Source organism: Archocentrus centrarchus, chromosome 4 (assembly GCF_007364275.1).
Source record: "Archocentrus centrarchus isolate MPI-CPG fArcCen1 chromosome 4, fArcCen1, whole genome shotgun sequence".
In the NCBI taxonomy this organism is placed as follows: Eukaryota; Metazoa; Chordata; class Actinopteri; order Cichliformes; family Cichlidae; genus Archocentrus; species Archocentrus centrarchus.
The window spans coordinates 21,532,022-21,542,971 of record NC_044349.1 but is presented as its reverse complement, the minus strand read 5'-3'; the positions used below and the strand labels follow the sequence as shown (position 1 = coordinate 21,542,971).

General features: G+C 41.9%; 1 protein-coding gene across 1 annotated transcript; it reads left to right on the top strand.

Moving 5' to 3' along the window:
* The first annotated feature begins 1,997 nt into the window (after positions 1-1,997).
* On the top strand, positions 1,998-10,282 carry dnttip2 (deoxynucleotidyltransferase, terminal, interacting protein 2). The gene is made up of 7 exons (XM_030727915.1): positions 1,998-2,112; positions 3,926-5,964; positions 7,307-7,445; positions 7,654-7,749; positions 7,894-8,058; positions 8,172-8,281; positions 9,178-10,282. The coding sequence occupies exons 1-7, from the start codon at positions 2,038-2,040 to the stop codon at positions 9,272-9,274; spliced, it is 2,721 nt and encodes a 906-aa protein (XP_030583775.1). The 5' UTR covers positions 1,998-2,037; the 3' UTR covers positions 9,275-10,282.
* The last annotated feature ends 668 nt before the right edge of the window (positions 10,283-10,950 follow it).

Here is a 10,950-nt window from a genome sequence, read left to right as displayed (position 1 = left end):
ACTGGTGAATAATTTCCTCCTGCAGAGTGTTTGATGAATCATAAACACACTGTTAAAAACTTTACCATAATTACTTTTTTAAAATTAAATGAACACTTTGGTGTCACAGACTAATAAACATTCACCTTTCTGCCACCCTTCTGAGTATATGCTCACCAGCCACTTCATTAGGTACACCTGTTCAACTCAATGCAGATAATCAGCCAGTCACTTGGCAGCAACTCTGAATTTAGGCAAGAGGAAGTTCAAAGAGAGCATCAGAAAGGGGAAGAAAGGTGATTTAAGTGACTTTGAATGTGGTGTGGTTGTTTGTCAGATGGGCTGGCCTGAGTATTTCAGAAACCGCTGATCTGAGATTTGGTGGAGTCAGAATTAGAAATAAACATGAAAGCAGAAATCCATCCTGCCTTGTATCAACAGTTCTGGCTGCTGCTGGTGTAATGGTGTGGGGGATATTTTCTTGACACACACTGGGCCACTTTTTAAAAACTATTGCTTACACCTCACACTCTGCATAACAGGCCATGTCACAACTGGTTTCTTGAACATGACGGTGAGTTCACTGTACACAGATGGCCTCCACAGTCACCAGATCTCAATCCAATAGAGCACCTTTGGGATTTGGTGGAACAGGAGATTCGTATTATGGATGTGCACATTTCAAATTTGCAGAAACTGCACCTCATTCAGTCTATGCCACAAAGAATTAAGCCAAAAGGGTACTCGCACGGTATACCTAATACTATGACTGGTAAGTGTATATTTTCCTAAAACCTGTCACTGATGCAAAATCGGCTGCGTGTGGCCGAAAAGGTGGTCCACAGCCACACGGAGAAAGAATCCAGAAAATGTACGCAATGCTCTGAAGTGTCCAAAGTGCTGCCCTTTTTATACAAAGTAGTCTATGTACATACACACACACACACACTACAGTAGACCCTACATTCATCAACACAACCAAGGAGGTAATCCAAGTGTCTTGTTGTGCATGTGCGAAACATTTCTCAAGGGGAAAACCCCCTCCAACCTCAAACTCCACCAGATGACCACACAAGTCGGCTACGGAAACCCCTCTAAAAGTACGCAGTAGCCTGAAGCGTTTGCAGCTTTAAAAAAAAAAACTGTCGCGGGCACCGCATATAAATCACCGCGACACGACCACAAGGTAATTAACACACACAATGTAGCTACACAAGTATAAATGCAGGTAGGCTGCTACAGAGGTCCCGCAAAGACCCAGCGCAAAAAAGTAATTAGAGTCTAATTACTAAGTATCCAACCAAGCTGTAGCGCACTGTTTTCACCGAAAAAATAACTGCTGGTGAGGATGCGCTGATAATTTGTTGCACCTTGAATCGTGCACCTGACAAAGTGTGAAAAACTAATATTAAAACTATGCATGAAGAAAAAATAAATAAGCGCAAAAGCACTCTAAAAAGTAATTAAAACTAACTGAATTAGAGAAAAAAGTAATAACTTTGGTTCATTGTTATGCATTGATTGTCGAACAACAGATCCCTGGGCACAGACATTTAATGGCCCAGCTAATTAATTTTGTGGAATGCAGCTATTTTGTGTTTCTTTTGTGATAGGGTTTTGGTTGTTTTGGCATGTTGTGCTTCTTTTTTGTAAAAATGTATCCAATTTTGGATGTTGGTCATTTAACTTTTATTTGTACCTATTAACCGTCTCTTTGAGGTGTAAAATGTTAACAGTTACCTATAACAAGAGCCCAGTTAGTTATTCGTCCACAGTTTTGTACTTTTACTATAGTAACATTTTCAAAGGGTATATCATGTAGTTCATTTATTATATTTATTAAAACAGAGAGGTCAGTTTTGAAAGAGTTTTGAAAAGTTTGAAAGCGGTATTCAGTGAAAGTATCCAGATGTTAAATTATTACGATATACCATTTAGTTCTCTAAGGTTGACTCTTTGCTCGGTGATCGTCTGTTTGGCCTGTGCCTCGTTTCCGTTTATTTGACTAGTCGAGTCTAGCCTTCCCTCCGGAAGTGACTAGAGTTGTGAGTGTGCAAGATGGTGGCCACCAGGAGAGGAGTACGTGTGAGCTCCCCGGCTAAAACAACCCCGGAGCAGCGCTCTGAGGTCCAGGTACGTGTCAGAGAGTGAGAGAATTGGAAGCTCGGATGTCCAAATGTCACGTAGAAGTCCAGTCCGGGCTGCGTTAAGCCTGGCACGTGCGAGAGATCCGATGTATGGATCAGCTCCAGCTTCACGTGGGTTGCACTCTGTCCTTTATTAGCTTGTGGTCACGCTGTGAGGGATCTGCGTAGAATTCAAAAACATGCAGAACAAATAAAAGCATGTGGTAATTTGAAACTGATCAGATTCTCGACCTGTTTAAATGCGAGCTTGAGTTAATGAACTGTGCTGGATCAGTTTGGACGGCAGAGCTAGCTCAGTCGCGCATGCTCTCATTTACTTGTGTACTTCCACTCACGTTTTCTGTCCTATCATAAACTGGTGTTTGAGTAAATGTTTCTTATATTTGTGTAAACGTGACTTAAAAATCAACTGATTTCTACACAAAGTCCTAAAAGTAGGTCAAGAGAACTTGGACACATTAGATTCCAGTTACACCTCAAGGAGAAGCTATTAATCTGAAGCTAATCTTCACAACACATAATGGTGGAGGCGAATTATGGCATAAATAAATTACTGTATTCCAAGATTGGCATAGAAAATTAAAAATAAAAGTTAAAAATAGAAAAAAAAATAAGATAAAAAAAAATCTACAGGAAATATCCCTTTGATATGCCCTTGTTCCATATGTTTATTGAGCCTAGGATGTCATTGTGACTGTATGCTTATGATTATTTTTTACTGTTTTGAACTTTTGAAATATGTGGCTCCGTAGAGTAGTGGTTTACAGTTTGTTTGGCAAGTGAAAGTTTGCTGACTCATGTCCCTTTAGGAAAAAGCTGATCAGGATGGAAAAGTTCTGTCAGACAGAAGGAGGAAATTTACTGCTGACCTCCCCAGGAGTGATTGATCAACAAAGATCACTGTAAGAGCAAGGCATGCAGTCTGTGAGGGCAAAAAGGAATTTAGGCTGGCAACTAAGTAATTAAAGGCCTCTTTCCCATTAGCTAACAGCAATAATGGTGTGTGTGGCTGCAAGGCCACAGCCACAGTAAAAAGAACAGCTCTGCCCACCTGCAGTTTGCTAAAAATCAGATGAACGAGCCAGAAGTTTGTTTGAACGAGATTCGATTTCTTAAGTGCTCCCTGCTTACCAGAACATTTTTTGTTTTGAGAAAGGAAAACAGTGCCACTCACAGATAAGTAATATTGAATGCCCTTCCTCAGTAAATAATTAAGTCTAATGTTTTTCTTACGTAATTCATGTTGCAAAACAATGAGGAAAACATGTTGCGTATAAAGCAACACAGTGACAAGAAGCATTTGAATGAGAAATACTATTGGTTTGACTTAAATCCAGTTAAAAAAAAATAAAAAATCCAGTATAAAGTGTTTTGAGAAGATTTAAAAGAGGTTATTGACTGCCTACCTGGCTTCCTTAAGCAGCTTGTTCCACAGTGTTGGCACTCTGACTGTGACAGCTAAGTCATTTCTGTTTTTTTCAGCCATGCTACAGGAACGGATGAAAGGCTTTGGTCTGAAGATCTCAGGCTAGTTAGTGGCTGGTATAAGATCAAGAGTTCAGATATAGAGGGAAAAGCCTTAAAAACCTCTTCAGTGTAAAACGTATATGGTATTCATTATACTGGATTTTTATGGATTTGGGACACATCAGTAGTGAGATCCAGCACATTTGTGGTGGCAGGAAGTCAAACTATTATAATCTCTCTGTTTGAGATTTTGACAGTAAAATGTTCTTCTTATCCTGTATATTCCTGCAAACCAACTTTACCACTAACTATGTCTTGCTTCTTCCACACAGGCCACTCCTTCCACTGCTCGGAGAACCAGGAGGGCTACTAAGCAAGCAGAGAGTCCCACCCATCATGCTCTTGTGGAGACCTGCAAACTGCTTGAGCAAAGTGAAGCACGAACTACAGATTCTCCCTCAACCCTCTTAAAAAAACGATGTAGCAGAGCTTCAAGACTCCACAGTCCGGAGCAGCCCTCCACCCCAGTAGGCTCCAACCATGATGCAGACATGTCAGAGGTGGAGTCTTGCTGCTCTGTGGTCTCTAACATTGAACCGCCAATGACACGGACCAGGGGGAGGAGACAGCCCCACAAAGTAAACAAGGAAGAGGAGGAGATATCTGAGGCGGAGTCGTGCTCTTCTGCAGTGTCTGCATCAAAACGTGGCCAAAGGAGCCGCCAGAGCACAAGAAAGAAGACCGAAGGTTCTGACACTGCTCCTGCCAAGGTGCGAGATGTCAAAGCCAACCTGGTGCTGGAGACTGAGTCCTGCAGCTCTGTGGTGTCAAATTCCCAGAGGGCCACAAGAAGTCAGAGAAAATCTGCTCTCACCAGATCATCCACTAAATGTCACACTGGGGAGTCTGAGCTCTCAGATGCTGACAGCTGCATTTCCAGTGTGTCAGGAGCTGATGTTTCTAAATCCACTACTCGCAGAGCTACGAGATCCAGAAGAAAAGCAGATCCTATTCCTATGCATTTGGATGAGCCATCGGAAAGCTCTGTGTCTCCAGCTCCAACACGTCGACAGACCAGGGCAGCAAGAGGAAAGGCCGCAGCCCCTGCAGATCTTAGTGAGCCCCCATCTTGCGACTCTGAAGGGTTTGAGTCCGGGCCTACTTACAGTTTGACCAGTCGCAGAAGGGTGAGAACCAGGTCAACAAGTCTTAGAGCCATGGATTCAGACTCTGATGCTATGGATGTGCATTCCCAGGTGGGGAGTCCCAGCTCCACACGAGGCAGAGGGACTCCCTGCAGCAGCCGCACAGGCTCAGGGAACAGCGGCCGGGGTGGTTCAGCCTCCAGGCGCTCAGCCAAGGACTGTAGCATTGTTGTAGAAGATGCAGCAGAATCAGCCAATGAGGACAGTTCATTAAATGATTCTAAGTTAGAAAGCACACTGATCGCTGGGGATGCAGATGAAACACTCCTGGAGGCAGAAAAGAGCCAGACATTAGAAGAACACGAGGGTATGAATAATGCCAACCTCCCATCCAAGAAGGCAGATGGAGAAAAAAAGGAAATTAATTTTACCTCTGAAGAAGATTCCCATGTATCTCCCTCAGAATCTGTGAATGAGCCTGCAGTGGTCAGCAAAAACCAGCAGGAGGAGCCGTCTGCTGAAAATAAAGACGGGGACGCTTCAGAGATGGAAATGATGCAGGAAGCAGTCCCATCTTCAGAACGGTTAAAGCCTTGCCAGTCATTTATACCAACAACATGCGAGAAGGCCTTGGAAATCACAGAGGAGGCCGAGGACACACAGGAAGCTGTGGACCCCCTCCCATCACTGGTGGATGAGTCTCTAGATGATGAAGATGTCGTCGTAGAAAGCCAGCACAGTGCGGGGGAGGAAATGGAAGTCGGCACATTGAAATCTCAGCAGGTGGTTGAGTCCATTCAGGTTACATCAAACCAACAGCACAAGGAGACAGTAGGTTCTGATTCTGAGCCCAAAGACGACTCCGTCGAGAAGAGGAAAACAGTCAGTCTGCTGGACAGCAGTGATGATGAAGGAGATGATGAAGAGGAGAGGGAAGTTTCTGAAGAAGAGGATTCAGAGTACAGGGGGAAGGAGGAGAGGGGGGAAACTTCCAGCAAGTCAGAAGCTGAAGCTGCATCAGTTGCGGGATTGTTCATGATTGACAAGCGGCCTGGACAAGTTGCAGATGAACAGTACTACAAAGAGGGAGAATGGGAGGAAGAGGCAACCACATGTAAAGGAGCTGAGCAGGAGGAACAAGATGAGGAGTTTGTGGATGAGTCCGGGGATGATGATGACGACGACGATGATGCAAAAGTCTTGTTCTTGAGCAGAAATGCTCATTTGTAAGTACATTAGAGGGTGGACAAATGGCTCATGCAAATGTATGGACAGATGAAAGATTAAAGGAAAAACCTGAACCTTTGACCCCTACAGTTTGAGAATTCTGTGGTTTGGGTCCACTAGTCACCTCAAAGGGAATTGTCACTGCAATCAATACAAATTGTTTCCTAGTGATCATCTTTATACTGTGATGAAACATTTCTATTCGGATGGGAGTGGTCTATTCAAAAATAACAGTGGCACCATTTACAGGGAAGAGGGGTAACTTAATAATCTGATAAGAGTGTTCTTTGGAACACTCTTTTTAATCCGTGGGGATAAACATGATGGCCCACCATTTGCAATTTTACACAGTGGCTTCAGATCTTCTGGGAAGGCTTTCCACAAGGTTTAGGAGTGTGTTCAAGGGAATTTTTGACCATTCTTCCAGAAGCGCATCTGTGAGGTCAGACATGTTGGACGAGAAGATCTGGATAACAGTCTTCACTCCAATTCATCAGGTTGAGGTCAGGAGGTCAGGACTCTGTGCAGGCCAGTCGAGCTCTTCCACACCAAACTCGCTCATCCATGTCTTTATGGTCCTTGGCCTGCACAGAGTCTTGACTTCAACCTGATAGAACACCTTTGGGATGAATTAGAGTGGAGACTGTGAGCCTGGACTTCCCATCCAACATCGGTGTCTGGAAGAATGGTCAGAAATTCCCATGAACACACTCCTAAACCTTGTGGAAAGCCTTCCAGGAGAGGTAGGGCGTTTCAGCTGCACAGGGTGGTTCGACGAGAAATTAAACCCTATGAATTAAATGTGATGCCACTCAAGTTCGTGTGTGTGAAGGCAGACAAGTGAATACTTTTAGCAATACAGTGTGTTTCTAAACCCAGCAATGAGGGAGTGTCTCAGTACTGTTCATTCCTCTTTGTGGGATTCAGCATCATGTTTGAAACAGGCTATAAACTGAACTAAATGCATCCCTCAGTGGATTTGTGTGGCAGAATTAAGAACAAGTAATAAAACTACTTTAAAAAAATTATTAAAAAAAAAAAATTTTTTTTTAAATTAAAATTGCCATTGTTTATAATCAGGAATCATGTCCTTTAGTGCAACAGTGTGGCTCCTTTATGTGTTTTTAATATCTTGAGTACAACAACGTATCTGTAACTCAGGTGATTTTGAATCAGCTCATTTTTGGGTTTAATCCTTCCGTGGGGTTCGTTAATGAGTGCATGCAGACAGTCGAGCTGCACTGTGTAGACACATTATGTTTTATTATAACTGTGCAGATGTGAGAGATGAGCCATGACTGCTGCTCCTGACAGATTTTTTTCCATGCTTATTAATTTCAGGAAAGAGTTGTCCAGCCGTATTGACCCTGGCCTCAGAGTGAAGGAGCTTGGGGGTTTATACATCAGTTTTGATGGCAGCAAATCAAAACCCGTCTCCAGTTCATGGAAAAAACTAAAGGAAAAGAAGATCCAAGATGAGGTAAATAAGCGATTGATTTTTTGTTTTTTTTGAAGGTGATCTGTGGTGCAGAATGAATAACGAACTTCAAAGCTATGCAAGGACGATGAGATGGTGTTATTAACGGCTTCTCTACGGTTCTGACTTTGACCTTTTTATCTTTGAGCAGTGGAGCATTCTGACAGTTTGGTTGTGTTTTCAGTGTTGCGGTTTGTGTTGATGTCCACAGGTGATGAAGAAGAGTGTGATTGGACCAGACTTTGAAAAGAAGGATTCTGTGCCTCCATACAGTGAATCCAAACATGCCCTAAAGCTAAAACGCAGGGTAAGTTTTAAAAACTGTTGATTCTAGATTGTTTTATCACTTTATTCTCTACATTTGTGCGGTCATTTGTGATGCACACCAAAAAGTGTAAACTGCAGTCATCAGAAATGTTGTTTCTCAGCCGTCTGCATCTGTTTTCTCCAGGCAGAGAGAGAGAAGTCAACGGGAGATGGTTGGTTTAACATGAAGGCCCCAGAGGTCACTCAGGAGCTGAAAGGAGACCTCCAAGTCCTGAAGATGAGAGGATCATTGGATCCTAAGAGGTTCTACAAGAAGAATGACAGAGATGGCTTTCCCAAATACTTCCAGGTCAGTGGCACCAGCCTCCTGCTTAATTATTTACATGCGTCATTATCAGTATTCATCTTGTAACAGTGATTTGTTGGATTTTGTGATATGTGATGTTTTCCTGTCTGTTGCAGGTTGGCACAGTGGTGGACAACGCTGCTGACTTCTATCATTCCCGTATCCCCAAGAAAGAGAGGAAGAGAACCATGGTGGAGGAGCTGCTCGCTGATGCAGAGTTCAGACAGTAAGTTGACACCTGCAGTCATACAGACAGCGTCAGTGGGGGTGGTTGGTATTATGAGACATCTACCCTGGGTTTATCGTCCACTGCTGGAGAAACTAAAGAAGCTTCTGTAACCACTGGGAGGTTCTTTCTCTGTTGTTACGTAAACTTGGAAATACTCAAACCACCAGTTTGTCTTTACAGTTACAATGTTATTAACAGGAATGCAAATTATATTTTCTCAGCCACTTAAAATTTTATACCCTTACAAAAGCATAAACGGAATAAAAATGCTACAGTGTCAGCTGAAAAGCTGTTGTGGAGCTTCCGTTTTTTAAATCTTCCTCAGGTGTAGTCACCCCCTTTTTTTTTTTTTTTTCTTTCATGGAAAAATTAAGAGTACTTAAAGGACTTGTTGGTGTAAGTCTGCAGTCATCAGATCATTGTGGTCTTAAGGACTTGAGCTGAAGGCAACTGGACTTTTAATTTTTAAGGTTCTTGAAGGCATTTCACCTCTCATCCAAAAGGCTCCTTTGGTTCTAACAGATGATGTGGAGCCGCTAGTGGGGTTGTCAACCTCGAGATACCCTCAGGGGTCGTTAACCACCCTGTAATCATCTGACGTGTTAGGTTCACATGAGCCAAGGCATGAATTGTTGGAGCAAAGGAGGTCATTTACACCCACCTGGAAAACTACCATCATTAAACTGAGGTAGTGGTTTAAGGCACCAACTGTCAGCCATGTGTAACGCAGTCTGTAGATCCCTTCCCAGGTGATTCAACCCCCACTCACACCATGACCCAGGTGATTTTAATCACACATGATTTCAGGGTAGGGCAGGCCACAGTTTTACAGCTGCTGGACATCATTAAAAAAAAAATCGAACATTAAATATGTGATTTTCTTCTCTTCCCAGGAAAAACAAAAAGCGGTACCAGCATATCATGGCAGAGAAAGCAGCACAGGAAGCTGGCAAGAGAAACAAGAAGAAGAAGAAATTCCATAAGAAGTAAATCTGAAGATTTGATGTGATGAACACAGACTGTGAGAGGCTTCTCACTGATTCAGAAATGCAGCTCTTCAGTACAAAGTGACTCTTTGAAGCGTGGAGCATTTTTAATGGCTTGGAAGTTAAACACTTATTCAAGACTTTACAGATGTACAGTTTACATGCGCATACACAAAGAGGCCAACACACAAGTTGGTTTAGTAAGAACATTTAAAAAATTCCTTGTACTAATGAAGCTTGTTTTTATCAGTACAGGTGTAATTTACAAACACTTTGCTGCACAACAATCAGTCCCTCTAAATTACACAGTATGAACAATTAAAGAAAAAATCTCATGGTGTGATTCTTTAATTTTCCTAAGAGGTCATAATCTGAAAAAGAAGAAAAAACTTGTCCTGCAGCATCAAAAACAAAACAAAACATTCACAACTAAAATGAAGCATCAACCAAACGTGTCTGAGCTGCTGGAAATAAGTTTATACAAGTAATACAATAATAATGAGTAATACAACAAGTTAGAAATACAGGCTATTACAAACTCTTGTCAAATTATTTGCTGAAATTTCTGTGTTAAACCTTTGACACTTTATGCTGCTCAATATTTCAGAGTGTAACTTGACACACACTGTACCTCTGAACAGTAATGATGAAATTACAGTGAGAGGTAGAAATGTAATTTGATCATTGATTGTGTCCCTGCTGCAAATTCAGGCAAAGAACATATTAGTGCAGTTTTAGTTATTCATTTCTGTGAAGCTAAATATGACTCTTGCATGTAGTGCCACTTACAATCATTTCTTCTGCAGCTGTAAGGAAAGATCATAGCAGCACTTCACTGTATTAGTTATGAAAATTAGGTCATATTATAATGGGATCACACTAGCCACAATGCCAATGAGTTTTTGGATGACACCCAACATGGAAAATATGTTTATATACCAGAAGAAATAACTTCATATTCAGAGTTACATCTATTAACAATGCAAACTAATTACAGGCATCTTAATTTGCCTAGTCTCCTTGAGGTGACTTTATTGTAATTTAGTGCTGTATAAATAAAATTGAATTACATTGAATCAAATGGCTCGTGGGACGGACTGCACATCTTTAAACTTGACATTAATTTTGGTCTTAACTACACACCTGAGGCCTGCACTACAAAACCAGGCTGTACCCCAGGCATTCACGTCACATTTGCTACGAGCGCGCTCACATGAAATGGGTGGCATTAACAGCATGTGACTATATAGCATTAACTGCACTGGATGAATGTGTGTGTACTTTCAGTGCTTTGGCCAGTAAGACTTCGAAAATACCTACATTATTAATGAAGTTGTTATTCCATTAAATTAATATTCAGATGTGCTTAAGATGCCTTTTGGGTTGCATGAGGAAAGGCATCTACTTTAAAAAATGATTTGCCAGCTCAAACTTGCGGTGCTACCCGCTGTGGCGACCCCTTGTTAATAAAGGAGCAGCTGAAAGTAGCATTTAAGATGTGCTTAAAACAGTTATTTATTCTTTCAGGTGCAGCCCAGCTGGTGTTTAACCGTCTGCCACTAAAGATTAAATACAAAAACTGAATCCAAACATAGGCTTAAACTACATGCAAATGTGTTAAAAGGTCCACAAGTGCAATTAGGTGTCCATAGGATTAATGCGTAGAATAAAATTGTTTGC

Coding starts and splice junctions, on each gene's coding strand:
- dnttip2 (XM_030727915.1), top strand. CDS start 2,038: ATGGTGGCCACCAGGAGAGGAGTACGTGTGAGCTCCCCGGCTAAAACA. Junction 2,113..3,925: donor AGCAGCGCTCTGAGGTCCAG/GTACGTGTCAGA, acceptor TCTTCCACACAG/GCCACTCCTTCCACTGCTCG. Junction 8,059..8,171: donor GCTTTCCCAAATACTTCCAG/GTCAGTGGCACC, acceptor TGTCTGTTGCAG/GTTGGCACAGTGGTGGACAA.